The sequence below is a fragment of the Gadus chalcogrammus genome, chromosome 23 (genome assembly GCF_026213295.1).
Source record: "Gadus chalcogrammus isolate NIFS_2021 chromosome 23, NIFS_Gcha_1.0, whole genome shotgun sequence".
Classification (NCBI taxonomy): Eukaryota; Metazoa; Chordata; class Actinopteri; order Gadiformes; family Gadidae; genus Gadus; species Gadus chalcogrammus.
The window spans coordinates 17,546,366-17,566,512 of NC_079434.1; the positions used below are offsets into that span (position 1 = coordinate 17,546,366).

Sequence of the window (20,147 nt, forward strand, 5' to 3'; positions counted from 1 at the left end):
AACATCAGTGTCTCTCGTGGTTCATCTCTCAGCCCTCTCTGTGTTCAGCTGGGCTGCTGAGCGTCAGATTAGCGGGGGCCGTAGCTGTCGGTGCTCTTTGGGGTCAACCCGTTCAGTGGAAATACATGACTTCGTGATTGATTTAAATAGTCCACTGAACTCCAAATGCTGCATTTTATTGGGCTTCTGAAAGGTTCAGCATAAACCATGAAAGGAAGATCTTCCTTTGGGTTAAGCAGGTTGTACAAAGATTTACTTTCTGATATAAAATGTGTTTTAATTGTTGATTGATGGTAAGCTATTTTACTACAATATTTTATGTATTTTCAACATCGTATCAAAGGAATCCAAAATCAGAATATTTTGCCATGCCTGACATGGAACGTGATTTAAAGCAGATTCAACAACATAATCATAAATTATGATATGGGTTCTATGGGAAATGGTAACGATGTTATAAATTGCTTCAAACGGAAGATCGTTTCTTTGTGTTCTGTTGGGAACAACAAGTCAACATTCTTCCCTTTAGTTAAAGTCTCCATTCCCCCCTTTATCAGTGTGGAGGGAGGATATTACCACACACACAACAGTGGAGTCTGAACACATACGCATATAGCCTGCTAAAACAAAAGTAAGTAATCTGGTGGGCTATACACACACACACACACACACACACACACACACACACACACACACACACACACACACACACACACACACACACACACACACGCACACACACACACGCACACATACACACATTAACATACGCACAGCCACAGACACATTACCGAGTTACAATTATGCTAATTTATTTAAGATACCTAGTGAATCATAGAATCTTATATCAATCAAATAGTTCATAAAACATGAAATTCATAAATATGAATCAATAAATGAGGGAGACAGGTGGATGAACCGGGAAATCTGTTTACTTTTTTGTCCCCTAACTCAGAAAAGTTTTCAAAATAAAAGTGTTTCCTTAGCTTCTCTTTTTTTCCAGTTGTAGTTTGATACTCTGAGAGTCCCAGGATTTCACCACAGACGATACAAAGTAGGCTACAGCATTACTATACGTTGACTTTGTATGGAGTCGAACGCGCCTGTCACCTGGAACGCGTCTATACGTTGACTTTGTATGGAGTCGAACGCGCCCGTCGCCTGGAACGCGTCTATACGTTGACTTTGTATTGAAGTCGCGCCGCCCCTTCGCTTTTGATGTGAACTTGCCATTACTATAGTTTCACTATTCACATGAACAATGTGACGCAGTTAGCTGTGGTCAAAGCTCTTCCTGATCTGTCTGCACTGAGGACCCCAGCAGCTCAATCTTTACTCTCAGAACCTTTGTTAATGTTCTGTCTCGCTTCTAAACACTTCTCTGTTATTTGGTGAACACCTAAATCTCTTTATTCCCTTCTTTCCTTGCATTTGTGCTTCTATATTTCCATTCAACACGGGCAGCACACGATTCGTCACGGAAAAGATAAGGTACCGTTTCCTGAATTCTTGTTTTCTTACGAGATGTATTCTTACTATATTAATTTATTCTTAATAAATGAATCTGTTTCCAGTCCAAGCTCAGTGTTTCCATGTTTGTGGTGTAAAAGAGGTTTAATGAAGGAGTATGTGTCAGAACATCAGTAACTAGTTTCACCGTGTTGAGGGCGATTATATACGGATCCTCTGGTACGGGAACGGGACAGAACAGTTTGTTTGTATTGTAGACTTTTATTCTGTAGGGAGGTCAGTTCGGTCAGAGTTTCATTGTTAACAATAGTTACGACGCTGAAGTTGGCATCCGATTCGCAGCATCCGATTCGGCAGCTGGTCCACTTCAAACCACTACACCTAGACTCTTCAAATCTGGACAAAATTTTCACAGTGAGGCTATACATTATATAAAACATAGTTACAGATTTGTGAAACCTTTTTTCTATTTGTGAAAATGCAATACAGGCTCATTTTAATGCTTTTTAGGGGTCCAGACTGCATTAGAACGGGTCCTGATTGAAAACCACTACACCTAGACTCTTCAAATCTGGACTAAATGATCACAGTGAGGCTATACATTATGTAAAACATAGTTTCAGATTTGTGAAACCTTTACCCTATTTGTGAAAATGCAATAAAGGCACATTGTAATGCTTTTTAGGGGTCCAGACCGCATTAGAACTGATCCTGATTAAAAACCACTACACCTAGACTCTTCAAATCTGGAATAGATTATCACAGTGAGGCTATACATTATGTAAAACATATTTTCAGATTTGTGAAACATTTACCCTATTTGTGAAAATGCAATACAGGCTCATTTAGGGGTCCAGACCGCATTGCATTTTCACAAATAGGGTAAAGGTTTCAAAAATCTGAAACTATGTTTTACATAATGTATAGCCTCACTGTGATAATGTAGTCCAGATTTGAAGAGTATAGGTGTAGTGGTTTTCAATCAGGACCGATTTGAAGATTCTAAGTGGTTTTCAAGCCGACTCGGATGCTGCGAATCGGATGCCAACTTCAGCGTCGTACATTACGAAACAATTGATGGTTTGGAACTGTCGGATCTAAAGGGAAATAAATAATTGTCCATAATTGTGTGATAGAGTTTGTAGTTCTAGACAGAGGGACGGATAGCATGTGTATGTCAGACAGGAGGAGGATAGGAAGTCTTCACTGAAGTCATTTCATGTTTGGTACTTAAAGAGAATCCAGAGAAACAATATGTAATTGTGTTTGTGTCCAGGTCTCCAGTCTACTATGGATGAGAGAGAGGAGGGGGCTCCTACCTCTAAAACCACTCTGTCTGGGAAACATGGCCTCCAGAGCAAAGCAAAGAGGTAAGAAGAGGATCTCTCTGTCTGTGACTGTTGTCCTTCTCAGAGCTCAGCACTGATATCTCATGACTCCATCATCAGTCTTAGTACAAGCTGTGTGTGTGTTGTGTTGAAGCCCAGAGCAGCGGGAGAGAGCAGACTCCCCTGGACCCAGCTGTGTCTCCTTGAAGAGTGACCACTCTATGCAACATCCTCCTGACCTTAAAGATGGAAGCCCCTCCAGAGAGGAAGGGTAAGGATTTGTCAAAGATTATAAAACTACAGCATCTATCAAACATCCATAAATCCTGGTTCATGTCTTTCTCTAAGATTCCAGAAGGAGAGGGCAGACTCCCCTGGACCCAGCTGTGTTTCCATGAAGAGCGACCGGTCTATGGAACATCTTCCTGACCTTAAAGATGGACGTCCCTCCAGAGAGGAAAGGTAGGAGTTTCCAACAATCTAGTAGTTTTACTAACTGATCTTTACAATTTAGGAAATATTTGTATGAAAAGGATACTGTGTGTGTGTGTGTGTGTGTGTGTGTGTGTGTGTGTGTGTGTGTGTGTGTGTGTGTGTGTGTGTGTGTGTGTGCGTGTGCGTGTGCGTGCGTGCGTTCTCTCCACAGCCGACCACAGGAGAGGTCAGAGGTTACCAGTGCTCAGTCTGTACAGCAGAATCAAACAGAGCTGATCAAGGTGTGTAAATGTAAAACTACATTTGACTTCAGCTCTAGACAGGGGTGACCTAAGGGGGGGGGGTAGTATAGTCTCTATATTCCACCTCTCTATCTTATTGCATGGTTCAGTCCTCCGTGGATCCAGTTTTCAGCACAGTCTTCCACTCGGTAAGCTTACAAGCAGAACAGACGGAGAACAGACTGTCAGTAGTTTGACACGTCGTCGCTGAGGGAGAAGTCGGGGAATCAGAAAGAGAAAGCTGAGAGGGAGGAAAAGGTCACCCAGTTTATACAAATAAAGGTTTTTATTTATTCCCCTTCCCGTGGTGCCCATTATCACAGAGCTACCTAGTGAATCATAGAATCTTATATTAATCAAATAGTTCCTCATCAAACATGAAATTCATGAATATGAATCAATGAATGAGGTACACAGGTGGATGAATCGGGAAACTGTTTACTGAGGCCTACACAAATTTTCTTCTACTTATCAACTATACAGCCAGGGTAGGTCTGTGAATACTGACCCCTAGTGGTGAAAAGTAATAGCAGAGTATGAAGACAGTCTGTGTCTTTTCTGTCCCATTTTACTGAGGTGTTTAGAGCCAGTTTACTGGCATCTGACAAACTTTGGGATCAAATTGACCAAAATGTAAAACACCACTGAATTTCATGGATTTCTCAAGAGGAAAGCCTTTTGCCAGAACAGCAACAGTAATGAGAGATGCCACTCATGTACCTCTGACATTCATACATCAATGGTCAATGACAGCAGGCTAAGTATTGGGTAATTAGCAGTAGGCTACACTAGAGCTAGTCCATCAATCTATGGTTGGTCAAATGGATTTTCTAGGCTGGTGGGTGGTCTAGGTTGGAGGCCCAATATATTATTTGATAAGGCCCACAATCTCTAGTGGTGCCCCTGGCTCTACATGGGCCATAAAAGCATCTCTTGTGGAGCTTATAGTCTCCAGTTTTCCCTCTTTAGACCAGGGAGACGTTAATCTAGGACTGATGCTTCTGATGTCCTCGGTTAGTTCAAAGTAAAGTTCTCCTTGATGTTTGTTCTGTTCTAGAGGGCTGAGGAGAACGCACACGCTTTTCTAGACAAGGAGCTGAAGAAGCTCTGGAGGGATCTCTTCTCAGATTACCCACAATGCTCAGAGAGTCAGAGGGAGGACGAGGAGGTGGATGGTAAGAACGAGGAGCAGAGGAGGCGCGCCATAGAGGGAGTGGTAGACATCACAAAGCTCTGCCTGATGGAGATGAACCAGGAGGAACTGGCCGACAAGCTGGGGAGTGGTAAGATACTCATATATAGGTTAAATGGTTTGATCCAGATATGTAGGGTCATTGTGGGGGTATCGGGTTGAATGGTTTGATGCAAATATGAAGGGTTATTGTGGGGGCATCAGCTTCAAGAATTTTAAACATTATACTGCAGATCAACAGCAGAATAACTCAGTGGAAGAGATGCACCACTATCTTGTTATATCAGGTTAGCAAGTCACTGATACCACTGATACTCAACAACGATAGCACTACTAATAAAGTTATAAGATCCATATAAAGTATAATTTTATAATACTTTTTTCTTTACACCAGTAATATTGCTTGGAAATATGAATGGTATGTTTCTTCTGGTTTGGGATTTAGGAGCTGTTGCGGTCCAGTGGCAACATGAACTCAAGGCTCATCTGAAGAAGAAGTTCCACTGTGTGTTTGAGGGAATCGCTAGAGCAGGAGAGCAGAGACCTCTGAATGAGATCTACACAGAGCTCTTCATCACAGAGAGAGGCAGTGGAGAGGTCAACATGGAACATGAGGTCAGACTGATTGAAAAGGCATCCAGGAAAACAGACAATGAGGAAACACCAATCAGATGTGAAGACATCTTTAAACCTTTACCTGGACAAGATAAACCAATCAGAACAATAATGACAACCGGAGTGGCCGGCATTGGTAAAACTCTCTTAACACACAAGTTCACTCTGGACTGGGCCGAAGGCAAAGCCAACCACGACATAGACTTCACATTTCTCCTCACTTTCAGAGAGCTGAATTTATTGAAAGGGAAAGAGTTTAGCTTACTGGAACTTCTTCATCAGTTTTCTGTTGAAACCAAAGAATCAGGAATCTACAGATACGACCTTGACCAAGTAGTCTTCATCTTGGATGGTCTGGATGAGTGTCGACTTCCTCTGGACTTCCAGAATAACCCGAACTGGACGGATGTCACCGAGCCGACCTCAGTGGACGTGCTGCTGACAAACATCATCAGGGGAGTCCTGCTTCCCTCTGCCCGCATCTGGATAACCACACGCCCTGCCGCAGCCAATCAGATCCCTGCTGAGTGTGTTGACATGGTGACAGAGGTGAGAGGGTTCACAGACCCACAGAAGGAGGAGTACTTCAGGAAGAGGTTCAGAGAGGGGACAATGGCCACCACAATCATCTCTCACGTCAAGAAATCTCGAAGCCTCCACATCATGTGTCACATCCCAGTCTTCTGTTGGATCACTGCTACAGTTCTAGTGGACTTCTTCAAAACATCCCAGAGAGGAGAAGAGGTGCCCAAGACCGTGACTCAGATGTACAGCCACTTCCTGAGGGTTCAGTCCATACAGGGGGACAGGAAGTATCATGGGAGAGCTGAAACTGATCCACACTGGAGTTCAGAGAGCAGGGAGATCATTGTTTCTCTGGGGAAACTGGCTTTTAACCAGCTGGAGAAAGGTCAGCTGATCTTCTACGAGGCAGACTTGGCAGAGTGTGACATCGATATCAGAGCAGCCTCAGTGTACTCAGGAGTGTTCACCCAGATCTTTAAAGAGGAGTGTGGACTGCACCAGGACAGGATGTTCTGCTTTGTCCACCTGAGCATCCAGGAGTTTCTGGCTGCCCTTTATGTCTTTCTGTCCTACATGAACACTGGTGTCAACCTACTCTCAGAAGAACAGCCAACCTCCAGGGATGCTGAACTCCTCCTCCTCTACCAGAGTGCGGTGGACAAGGCCTTACAGAGTGAGAACGGACACCTGGACTTGTTCCTCCGCTTCCTCCTGGGCCTCACTCTAGAGACCAATCAGATGCTCCTACAAGGTCTGCTGGGACCAAGAGATAGTAAATTACTGGGCAATCTAACTAAAAAAGTTCCACCGGGGCAGACAGGAAGGACGTCACAAATCAATACCCAAATAGTCCATTACATCAAGGAGACGATAGGTGGAGATATCTCTCAAGAGAGGAGCATCAATCTGTTCCACTGTCTGAATGAGCTGAATGACAGTTCTCTAGTGGAGGAGATCCAACAGTACCTGACATCAGGAAGACTCTCCACAGAATCTCTCACATCTGCTCAGTGGTCAGCTCTTGTCTTCATCGTACTGACATCAGAAGAGCAGCTGGACGTGTTTTACCTGAAGAAATACTCTGCTTCTGACGAGGGTCTTCTGGGGCTGCTGCCACTGATCAAAGCCTCCAAAACATCTCTGTAGGTTCACTCATAACATGTATTAACAATACAGCACTATACATATTACTAGAATATAAAAGTTATTGTAAATTACAAAACATCTCTGACGGTGCACTAAGAACATGTATTGCAATGCACACAATACAATATACATAATACCAGAATATAAAAGTTATAATAACATACATGTATCTGTAGGCATACTTATAACATGTTTTACGATACACACTATATACATAATTCTATAAAAGTTATAATATGTTACAGTTTTCAGAACTGCAAAACAACTGCTATAGCATTTTTGTTAGTATCAACATTGTACACCTAATATATATAACTACCATTTAAAGATCTAATGTATAATCATTTGTTTTTAAGTTTGAATGGCTGTAAACTGTCAGAGAGATGCTGTAAAGCTCTGGCCTCAGTTCTCAGCTCCAACTCCTCTAGTCTGAGAGAGCTAGACCTGAGTTCCAATCGTCTAAAGGATTCAGGAGTGAAGCTGCTCTCTGCTGGACTGGGGAGTCCACACTGTACACTGGAAACTCTCAGGTCAGTTATACTCAAAGTGCAAACAGTTACACCACGAGGTTCAGTTTTAGAAGACTTAACTACTGCCCCTGGTTTGAGAATCATACCTAAATGACGTCAAACTATATCAGATAATAACTCAATACCTTTGATGACCACATGTATTACGCCTGATTTCCACCGCGGAACGGCTGCGAACTCTGCCCTGCGTCTATTTCCACCGGGCGCGTAACGGCAGCGTAGCGCTGCCTTGCGAGCCAGCCGTATTCACGCGAGATCACGAGATCACACGATAATCCTAAACCTAGTGTACTCACCTTCCACTCCCAAAACGACTGCAATTAAATGCCAGGCTTTGTCCTTTCTGACATTGTCCTTATAAAAAGGATGATTTATTTCATAAATTATTTTATGTTGCTCCACTTCGACAATCAGTCTCTCGTCGACCCTGTGAGACCCTTTGATTGATTGACTGCTGACCTGGAGCCACCGGTCATGACGTAATAATGTTGATGTGAAGTTGTGATCTTGGACATATTATAAAATGGACAACGGATTCAAAAATGGCGCCTATTCATTCCTTTGTAAACTGCTCAATGGCGCAGGGCAACATCAAGGAGAGATATGCTTCAGCATCGTGGGTCTATGGCCACGCCCTACTTCATGACGTACCGGATGCAGAAATATTCTTGTTTTTTAGCATTGTTAGCATTGTAGCATCATAAGCGAGAGATCTGAGCGATAGAAGTCGCATTGTTTACCGACCATGGAAGTAATCCCCCGATGATTTTCTATATGTTTAACAATTATTATTTTTGATTAGTTTGCCCCTTTTTGACTTAATAAGAAAAGCACCTTGTATATACCTTTTTGAATGTTAAAACAGAAATAATAATTACCACTCGTTTTCTTATATATTTCTGTTTCTGAAACGAGAATCAAATGCCCAATATATACACAGACCCACAAGCTGGTGTACCCAGGGAACTCACAAGGTGTTAGGAAGGTAAGGAGTCTGAAATGACCCCACATGGTATCATGGACCTATTATCAGACATGCAAACGGGGCGCTTTTTGGCGCAAGTCGCTTTTTTATCATACATTTTGGGGACCTGTGTGGTTCGTGCAGATTCTAAGATTTTTTTTTGGGGGGGGGGGCGTGGTGAGTCGATCGGTGCGCGCGTACAGGTGTCAATATTCCGTAATCTGACTGACTGAGACCCCCCGTGCCTTCGAAGTAAAGAAAAGTGATTCCGGAAATGATTTTGTTAGGGGACCAATCCCAGCCCTTGCCGTCGCGTCGAAATATTGGATGCGCATGCGCACGGTAGAGCTTAGATCGGGCTCAGAAAATAAAGCCCGACCCCGAGCCCGTGCACGTTCTGTCCGAGCCCGACCCGACACATTAACTGTAATTATGAGCCCTAGCCCGATTTCAACCCGGCATTTATTTTAACACATATGTAACTTTGTACACATTTGTTACTAGGCCTACTCGGCTAAATATATATGTAAGGGATAATGTATAGAACGCCATTATCGGGAAAATAAGCCCCGACAGGGCGAACAGTACACCGACGCGCAGCGAAGGCATCTTGCTTCGCCCAGAAGGGGCTTATTTTCGAAAATGACCGGCGACGTTCTATACATGATCCCGCTTATTACACGGCTACTTGCCAAAACTAAAAAAATAACTTTACATGGTGCGCCTTTTTACAATTTATTCGTTACCAGGATTCATTCATCCTTTTTTCACAATTTCTTGTTTTTAAAAGATTTATGATGACTTTATGCTCTGTAAGGTGACCTTGGGTGGCTTGAAAGGCGCCTCTAAATTAAATGTATTATTATTAATATTCGTAGTGTTGATCAGCAGAGCAATAATAAATTGTCTGCAAAGACGGTGACGTCGCTTAGCAACAGAAGACACTGGGGTTAACAAGTCACCGGACTAGCTACCAAAGTGAACGGAGTGTTCCATGGCATTGAGAAGACCTGTGTAATAAAGGCCTATAATATTTCTGTTTATGGCATAGATTTCTCCTCAGATTAGGCCAATAAACCAATGATACAAATAAAAACGCTCGATCAAAGGCCCAGCCCGACCCAGCCCGAGGATAGTGGTGGGAAATATCGGGGAAGGATGTACTTATTGTGCAGCAGGACGCAGGGTGCAATTGCAGTTGGAAGTGGTCATGGCTAAAATTAGAAGCCACGACTGAGGTGAATACAGTGAAGCATAACTTTCCACTGTCTGACTTTTTCAAAAAAATTTAGAAAAAGGATGTGCTAAATGCACACTCTGCATTAAAGAAATTAATTATGCCAGCAGGGGTGTACATGCCCTGTATGCACACTGTAAGGCAGAAATTCATCGGAGGAAAGTGACAACAACAATAACTACACAAAGTGTTGCACAGCTTCTCCGAAACCCTCTTCCAGAAACCCCCTAAGCAGCAGATAAGATCAGGGACAGTGCCAGGCCTATACTGCCAGTACCTGTACTTGTGATCCAGGGATGGAAATTAACACCCGCCACCCGCCATTTGCGGGTGGATTTGTATGGTGGCGGGTGAATTGTGTCACTTCACCCGCCACTGTGTCGGGTAATACTTTCCAGTAAGGTCCGATCAAATTTGCATATTTAATACATTCGTTATACGGCGCTGAGCACTGGTGGATTGCGGAAGTATGCAGTGTTTCTGGGGGCTTGCTCTCAAGTCTCACGCATTCGGCGTTTGACACACGCAATTCAACCCATGCACACGCTCACACGCCACACTTCATATTTCTCACGCAGAGAAATTACCAGGATAGCGCCCACCAATTTGGGCCGCTATTAAACAGTGTTACAGGTAGGAATCAAATGGGTTTCCCGTACATAGGGTAACCAGACGTCGTCTTTTGACCGGACATGCCCACTTTTTGAGACACATTTAAAAAATGTGTGGCGGAATTTAAAAATCGTCCAGGATTTTATTAAAGCCTCATACATGATCTCATTGAATTTGCGTTGCGTTTCTTTGGGTCGTTCGCAAACTAGTTAGGCTACGCCCTCCCCTACTCAGTTCTGTTCGCTTTGCATTGGTGGAAGTGAGTAGGGGGCGTGGTTAAGTAGAGCCTTCAGATTGGACGGTTTGACTTACGCAGTTACCGTTGTGTATTTATTTTTTTACCATTATTGTTTTATAGGGACAAACATTAACAAATTTCTTCCACAGGGGATTTATAACGTTCTATCTATTGAACAGAAAGAAACACTTGGTCATACTTTACATATTTTATCACAGCATTGGCCTACTGAATGACATAGATATATTTCCAGCATTGGACTGAATGCCACATAAATATATAATTATGTTTTTGCATGTTTGCAACGTTTTAAAAGTTCAGGGTATAAAGTTCAAGTATATGCCTCTACTTGTATTGCTTAAGCCAATAGCCTTTTGAGGAAATGTTTTTTCTGAATATTAGTGTTAAGGGCCAATAATGCTTACTATCATTCGTTAGTTACCATGTCTGTAGACTAGGGATGGGCCGATAGTCGATTCTATCGACTATCGACGATAGATGGATTCCATCGTCGATCGTCTGAAGTAGCCGATAAAAAGGCGATCATTATATTTTAATAATTAATTTTTAATTTTTTTATTTTTTTATTTCTTTTTTTTAAAGTGCTTTGGTAGCTATTTTTTCAACTTAAAAAGCCCCGCAAATTGTAACTGAAATTAACTGTCACCGGTGGAAAACATACCATGTAGCGCTGACCTGCCGTATTCACTCACTGCTGCGAGAGGAGAGGGGAGGGGCTCGAAACCTACCGGTCTGCTCGCACGGCGAAATGACATCACACCCCGCTGCACCATTTCCGGGTCACAGCTGTGGTAAATGAGCTGTGTTCGAAATCGTTCCCTATTTACTCACTCACTATTCCCTATAGTGTTCATGATATAGTGCACTACATAGGGAACGTACAAACGAGAATTCGGACACTACGCTGAACATTTCTAAACGTCATTTGCGTCAGTAAATGCGCCGGGTATTTGTGTGACGCCGACAGATGCGCCCAGATTGTGTAAACAAACCGGGCACTCTAGAGGAAAGCTGGAGGTTGTATTGATGTTGAATGTTACATTTCCTTGAACAAGGTTTATCTTATTAATTTTGAATGTTTCATTTTCTTGTTAAATCCCAAATAAATTGTTGATATTTCTAAACGAAAGCCGGAGATGTAGTCGTTTTCGCCGCTTGCGGTTATTGAGCTTCTTCTTCTCCTCCGGAAAAACACGACTGCATTGCATTGTGGTATATGGGAGTAACACGTAGGGAACATCATATGTACACTCACATTTTGGGTATTTTAAGTGCACTATATAGGGCATGAAATTAACCAGTGAGAATTCGAACAACACTACAAAATAGCGAGCACCCTATATAGTGCACTATATCCGTGATAGGGAACGATTTCGAACACAGCTACGAGCTGTGTGTCATCAGCGTGTGTCATCATGACAGCGCCGCCGGCGCCGACGCATCGAAACTTAAATCAGCGGAGGCTCACGGCTCACGCTGGTCCAAGGGGAAGACCATCGTATTTGTTTTTAAGAAAAAAATCGAAAAATAAAAATTCGCGATTTTTTTCAAAGTGATAAATTATTATAAATAATTAATATTATAAAATTATTATAAAGATGACCCCCCCGATAGTATCGACTATCGGCGATCGCTAGGGGGCGCTATCGGACGATGGAAGCTTGTAGACGATTGCCCAACCCTACTGTAGACACATTTGTATTCAGGCACTAATTAGATTGACTTATGATGGTGTAGCCATGCATGTTGTTTTATTGTTAATATTTCAATTTGTTTTTTATTGAAAATACTTTGTATAGATGCATTATCCCCAAACTTGTCATCGTAACACCTTTGACATTAACATGGCAGATACCTGTGTATTGTTTATCATATGCGGTAAGATTGTAACATTTTCAACTCAGTTCCTTGGTAGCACCTACTTACAGTAAGAATCACTTCTGATGGAAAAAATTATGTGTATGAAAAACACTTTTCTTATCTATTGTTACTATTATATTGTTTAAAATGTACGCATATATTAAAAAAAAATATAGCGCATAAAAAGTGGCTGGTAAAAAAGATGAGTGGCTGGTCGATTTTTAAATCTACCTGCCACAGTGGCTGGTGAGCAAAAAAGTTAATTTCCATCTCTGTTGTGATCGCATATCCAATGCAGAGGTGTGTGTTTGTGTGTGTGTGAAAATAAATTAACTTAGTTTAAAAAGGCACTTTAACTGAGTAACTAATATATTTTTTATCTTTCTAGGCATATAGCATATAGCATAGGCCTTCTCATGATAATAGGATATCATGCCGTCATATTTTTTCCGACTTCGGGTAGCTCTCTTTTTTTGTCATACATGTGTTTGCATCCCTGTATTATGTGTGGGTGCAATAAATAAGACAGATATGATGGTGGCGGTGCCAGCCCCACGTCAGGTTTCAAAAACAAGCAATACTGAAACTGAATCTCAAACTTGATCCTGAAATGTATTTAACATGAAATATTGTACAGGGAGAGGGCTGTGGCCGCAATCGATGGAGGAGGCAGTCAGGTGGGCAGGAAAACCACAGGAGTATGATGGACAGGGATCTGACATGGACAGGGAATTTTTTTATTTAAACATTCTGAGGAAATCAGGCCTACTGTAGGCCTATGTAAATAAGATTAAAGATGTCTAGGATAGTATAAATGATAACTGTAAATGGCAGGTGTACTTTGCTTTTGATGGAGCCATAATGTTCTATTAATAAAAATATTAATAAAATGCATTTTATTGATGGGCACCTTTCAGCACACCTTACATGTATAATTAATAATAGATTAAAAACACTTGGGTGGAGCGTGTTTGTCACTTTTGTGAAATAGCTGGAAAGAGCTGGAGTAACGGAATAAGATGCAGCTGCAGGGCGCTGAGAGGTGAGGCGCTCAGATAAATACGAGACCATAGACCCACATCACAAACTCAGACAGTCACAACATAAAAGAAATACATGAAACATGTACATAACTACGAGACCATAGACCCACATCAAACTCGACAGTCACAACATGTAAAGAACCTATAAATACATGAAATATGTACATAACTACGACACCATAGACCCAGATCACAAACTCAGACAGTCACAACATGTACAAAACATATAAATACATGAAACATTTACATAAATACGAGACCATAAGATATGTTTGGGTTTCTCTTGTTTTATCTTAAAAACAAAATACGCATAACATTAAGAAAAGAAGTGTAGAAAATAAAAGTAATTATAGATAAAGCTAAATTCAGTTAGTGAGGGGCATACATTTAAACGTACAAAAATTACAGAGGTCATGGATCGGATGTGCTGTTCAATAAGAAATGCACTATTAAACTATGCCTTATGATCCGTTATGCAAGCTCCAACTCTACAATTGAACAATGTCTTTTTGCAGTTTTGAGTGCTTTGTGCCAACTTGTGCTCCGTCATGCAAGTGTCACACTGCTTAAGAAACAGATTCCTTCCAACTAACTATTTACGAAAAATGCAATCAATAACTTGTGTACAAATAAATGGTTACATTTCAACCAGCAACGAAGTTGGAGTGGCCTACACATGTAAATAATTGTAATACACCAACATTGTTAACTGTCATACATAGGTAGCTAAACAAGCTAATGAAAAATTAAGACTATTAACAATAATATAAAATGATGCCGTAATCTGTTCTTTGTCTTTGGATCTTTTGAATAAATGGATCAATATATGGTGAATCACAATGATCGCAAGCAGAGGACCGTGAGAGTTATTGAGCAGCAGCTGAACCAGTCTAAAAATCGGACACGTTAACGGAGCACTGAACTAGGCCCTCTCGGATACCAGGTCGAAACAACATTTGTTTCACTACGACTCCTTTCAGCTGCACACACCTCCTTCTCCAGCAAAAAATAATTAGAGAGAACGGCTAATAAAACGCTTGAGGTGGCGTTTTGAAAAGAAAAAACGTAAATTTTTTTAGGACATGGCATGAAGATAATTATGAGCCTTTGATTGATATCCAGACATTTTTTGCGGAGACACATTCCTGTACCCCACTTGTATTGGAGTGAACGGAGATATCTACTTCTGGGTCCCTTGAATCGAGGGACCCGTCCACAGCCCACTTAAACAGCTGCAATACCAGGCTTGGCCACTGAGCACTGGTGGATTGCGGAAGTATGCACTGTTCCTGGGGGTTTGGTTGTGATAGGCTACATGAGCTGAGTATTGTGTTTTATTTAGAAAATTGACCGGATGCTCTATGGCTTTTACTTTTTCACTTCCTGCCCGGCTCGATCTGCTCTGTTGAAATTGACGCGGTTCAGCAACGGCTTGCGTCAAAAATAGAAGTGCTACGGAATGATAGCGCTGCGGCGCGGCGAGCCGCTCCTGGGACGAAGTCCTGCTGAGAAGTTCCGCAGCGTGCCCGGTGGGAATGGTTTCATTGATTAGAGTGGCAGCGATCACTCTAATCAGGCGTTAGAGTGGTGCCATTGGATATATTATACCTTGTATTACACCTTGTTGTTTATGTGGGTTGCGAAAATGAAAAGTTGAAAAAGTAATCCCAAAGTTGCCATTGCAACTTTTCAATCATAAACACAAAATATAATAATCCCCTTGTTTACTTATTTATCGAGCGGTCACATCGTGCCATGAAGTGATTTCAGTCCACTGTTGCAACCTATTAAAGCTATCGCCAAGTTATATGTAGACCTGCATGATTTCATGCAGGTCTGTCATCTTTTGGCCCTGTTAACGGAACAGTGGTAGTCAAACAAATGAAGTTACAGTATTTGCATCCTTCAAAGTTTATCGGTCTAAATAAACCAGCAGCCAGACCAATGGCTGGTAGACCCAACCTTAGCTGAACCTCTGAAGCTAAGCAGGTGGGCTTGGTTAGTACTGGATGGGGTACCAACTGGGAACACTGAGCTGCTGCTGGAAATGGTGTCGGTTGGTGGCCAGTAGGGGGCACTCTTCCCTCTGGCCAAAGCATAAATCCTGATGGCCCAGTGCAGTGACGGGGACACTGGGCTGTAGAAGGTGCCGTCCTTCGGGGGAGACGTAAAACCGAGGTCCTGACTCACTGAGGTTATTAAAGGTCCCATGGCATGAATATCTCACTTTATGAGGTTTTCTAACATAAATATGAGTTCCCCTAGCCTGCCTATGGTCCCCCAGTGGCTAAAACTTGCGTTCGGTGTAAAACGAGCACTAGGTGTTCTGCTCGCCTTTGAAAAAACGGAGGCTCAAGCGCGCTGATTTGGAATGTGGTCCCATATGTCGTCATAAAGGATCTAAGCTCCTCCCCTTTCTATGCCCTGCCCACCCAGAGAATTTGGCCCGGCAATGAGACACGACCGTGCGAGCGCCACGTGTGTGTGTGTGTGTGATCACACACACTGTAACGCAAGTGTTTGCTGTTGCTGTTATGGCGCGCTCTTGTATTTCCACAACGAGACTCGTAGTGGGGGTTATCTCAGCCATGGTTGAGAATGAATTGGGGGAAAGGAACTTTGGCTTTGCCTTCCTGGAGAACATGAACCACGACATGGAGGAGAAAGGGATTGTTGTCCTGCTTGAGCCCCGCTTCCCGCTGTCGAGGGACCACCGCCTCGGCGTTGCCCGTTGCCCGCTGCAGGAGGCGGTGGTCCCTCGGCAGCGGGCTCCGGCGGGAGAAAACCGCAGTCAAAAATCGCGGGCAACAATCCCTTTCTCCTCCATGTCGTGGTTCAGTCTACTTCAGATTGATTGATTGATTGATTGATTGATTGATTGATTGATTGATTGAGGTCTTTTGAGATTCATAATATCGGATGGAGGCTCACACAGTTTTTGGCCGTGATAATAAATATTATATGATATAGATATCTATGTATAATATGTTATTATTTAGATATAGAGCTCCAGGACTCCTGTGTGTTCTAGAATATTTACAGAACACGGCTAAAGGCTGTGTGCGCCTCGCCATTGCGATGCAGCCACCGTAAACAGAGCGTATGGTACCGTGGCTGAAAGGTGCTCAGGGCCACACCTCCACCCTCCTCCTTGACCCGCCTCGCTCCTCCTCATTTGCATTATAGCTACAGACACCAAAACAGCGCATTTGGGGGAAGCTCAATGTGCAACTGGCTCTGAGTGGCTGTAACTGCACCACGGCTGAATTTCGGGAATGTCTTTGAATACTGTGTCAGTGGCCCACTAATACCTATATTAAAGCATCCATAAAATAGCATGTCATGGGACCTTTTAAGATCCCAGGGCACTTATCAAAAAAGGAGTAGGGGATTCCTCGGGTCCTGGCTAAAGCTGCCCAACCAGGCTCATTCAATCTGGCCCCCTATTCATCCCCTCACTCTCCACCTCAAGCTGGTGTGTAATTGATTGATTGAAATGATTGAAATTCTTTATTGACACATGCACAAACGTAAGCATACAAATGAACAGGTCAAAAGGATAACACATAAAAGCCCATGGGCTTATTTCCATTGTGGTCCCTTAGTACTGTAATCATGTATACAGGTGTATGTAAGTGTGTGTGTTAAAGGTAATGTACATTGCGGTCAACAAAGTAACATATGACATTCCAATCACACATTCACAATTCATGTATGGTGAGCGTTCTGGCGCCGATTGGCTGCCGTGCATCACGTGGATGTGGATGCTACACATTCGTGGTGGTTAGTGAGGTCCCTTCACTGTAAAGCCCTATATGAAGTCAATGTAAGGTGACTTGAAGAGCGCTATATGAATGTATAGTTCATTTCAAGTTCATAAATGTATAATTTTCATAGGAAAAAATCAACAATTTCTTTTTTGTTGCCATGACTTTATAAGGTCTTTGTTACTTCATCCTTATTTACAGATATACTTTAGATATATTTATACTTTATATCACTTATTTTGTTTAAAGGGGACATATTATACCATCCATCCGTCATACATCTAGGTGGACACGCCCACCTGTGATGTCAGAAGCTGCTCAGTTTCAAAACGCCCTGTTATAGCTAATCACACTCACACCTGGTGGTGCAATATGTCCCCTTTAAACAAATGTAGTCACAGTATTTGCATCAATCTAAGATTATAGGTCTACGTAGACTGATTATATTGTGGCGAGCAGCACAGGAATGACCCGACTGGAGACCAGGGCCCCGTTTCCCGAAGCATCGTTAGCCTAAGTGGTTCGTGAAGTTCGATGTACGAGCATCGTACAGTTTTCACACCGTTTCCCGAAAGCATCGTTGCGTAACGGACGTCAGGAAAACTCTTGTAGCTGACGAGGGATCCAGGGGTACTCGAAGGGTGCTATAGCCTCAGTGGAGTCACCTGCTGGACATTCAGTGGTATTGGATGTTGTTACGTAAGGCTGGGGGTAAACGATTATTTATTAAACGATTAATCGGGCGATTATTTTATCGATTAGTCGACTAATCTAATGACTAATTGGACAATTATCTATTTTTCTGTTGCTCGATTAATAAAAACCATAATGTATCTCAAATAAATACCAAAAAATTCTTAATAATATACTTTATTTAATACGGAACCCGTAAAGTGACATGAAAAAAATGTGTGCGTATACTCTCTTGCGCTCCGCCTCCAACTACGAGATGGTTAGTTACATCTTTCCTGCTGTCGGCTCCCAGACCGAGGAGCACAGGTGATACGTTCCCTCCAGGGCCGATGCTCTCTCGGGGGCATGACCCTTCACTTTGACCGACAGTGAGTCTGCTTATAGGTCGGAATATGATGGAAAGAAGCGGCCACCGATTCTTGACAGGCTGGGTACTTTATTCACAACCGGACTCGTTCATTACTTCACTAGACTGACACGCACGCTATCGCTCGCTCTCCTCGCTCGTCCACCTACTCGCTGACGACACACACACACACACACACACACGCACACACTGCCAGTGATATGCGCACGATATTTCCCCGTGCTCATGAGATACTTTCTCGTGCGCACGAGATACTTTCTCATGCGCACGAGATACTTTCTCGTTTGAGATGCTCCAACATTGCTGTCGTGCTCTTGTGATATGCCAACTCCATTTGGCAAAGAGTGCAAATCACAACACCTTTCCGTTTAGGACTTAACTTGAAGTATTTCCATACCTTTGATGATTTTGTGCGCGGACATTTTCCTTTATTGTGACTTTCGTCCATTTCTCCGTCGAAAATCGTCGACGGAGTAATTTGACGTCGGCGAATTTTTGACGTCGATATGTCGACGTCATCGACGCGTTGCTACAGCTATGTTACGGCTGCCGTCTAATTTGCATTTGATGTTCAATGATTCTGTATGCAAATCCAGCTGGGTGATTCCCTTCCGATGATTGGTCCCCTCCCTACTTCCTGGATCCCATCGAAGCTACCAATCGGGAGTCTCGAATCAAGCCGGCTGCATATAAATAGCGTGTGTGTGTTAGGGCTGGGCGATATATCGATATTTTTTCAAACGCGATATGAAACAAGACCATATCGTCAATATCGATATAATTTAATTTGCGTTGAAATTACAGCACATTTGTTCCAAATAACACCAGTTTCGAACCGCGCCTGCCGCCTGCTATTTCGTAACTCTGCTTATGTCTCTCCCGCTCTGCCTCCGGCTCACACACAGTCCCTGTCTGCCCCCCCCCCCCCCCCCTCCACTGACTCACGTCACTTTTTGAAACATGAGCCGTGTTCGAAATCGTTCACTATTCATTGGGTATTTTAAGTGCATTATATTGTGCATGAAATTAACCACTGAGAATTCGAACACCACTACAAAATGGCGAGCACCCTATATAGTGCACTATATCCGTGATAGGGAACGATTTCGAACACAGCTATGGAGTCCGCCTGCGCATGCAGCTCCGAGGAGCTTGTTTGCAAGCGAAAGACCAACGGCTCCATAGTATGGAAATGGTTTGGATGGGAGCTGAGGGAAATGGTGGCGGAAGGTTTGGTCTGTGAAAGTGGCGTGCAGTGTATTCTTTGAAAAACTTTGAAATACTTAAACTCTGCAACATAACTATACAGGTTCAGACTGCGCCCACGACAATACGGGGGAAGGTTTAAAAAAAAAGTTGTAAAGGAAAGAAGAAATAGCACATTTGTGGCGTGACTGTTCTGTGGCTGGCTCAAGTGCAACGGGAGAATGTCGTATGCTGCATCAGCGAACAGGAGTGGTAAAACACGTGAACCAAGACAAAACACGTCAACAAACAAGGAGGGTGGAAGAGGAAAAGCGATTGGAAGCAGTGACCCAACAAAAAACCGTGAGACAGAGGGTAAGAATGGCAAGAATGGAGAACGCTCGCCTAACGCACGCCAAACTAAAGACAGCACCGAGCTCCGAAGCGCGAGGTCCAGCGCGAGGTCCAGCGCCGGTTACGACGGAACACCAGGAGGGAGGGGGCCCAAGGCATCCAGGCCCGGTGCTTTTCTTTCAAACCGGTATGAAACAAGCGAGGAGGACGACGTTATGATACGAAGCATGAGAGGTGAGAGCCAGGAGGAAACGCTGCATTCAGATATAATGGCAGCGGTCGAC

At 43.0% G+C, this 20,147-nt stretch overlaps 1 protein-coding gene across 1 annotated transcript in view; it reads left to right on the top strand.

The window, feature by feature from the left end:
* The first annotated feature begins 1,024 nt into the window (after window positions 1-1,024).
* LOC130377011 (uncharacterized) overlaps window positions 1,025-20,147 on the top strand; it is a 65,802-nt gene continuing 46,679 nt past the window's right edge. The window contains 8 exon segments of the mRNA XM_056583954.1: window positions 1,025-1,491; window positions 2,747-2,840; window positions 2,953-3,069; window positions 3,147-3,260; window positions 3,445-3,514; window positions 4,572-4,797; window positions 5,152-6,988; window positions 7,349-7,522. Of these exon segments, the coding sequence (XP_056439929.1) occupies window positions 2,761-2,840; window positions 2,953-3,069; window positions 3,147-3,260; window positions 3,445-3,514; window positions 4,572-4,797; window positions 5,152-6,988; window positions 7,349-7,522 (2,618 nt within the window). The 5' untranslated portion in view covers window positions 1,025-1,491; window positions 2,747-2,760.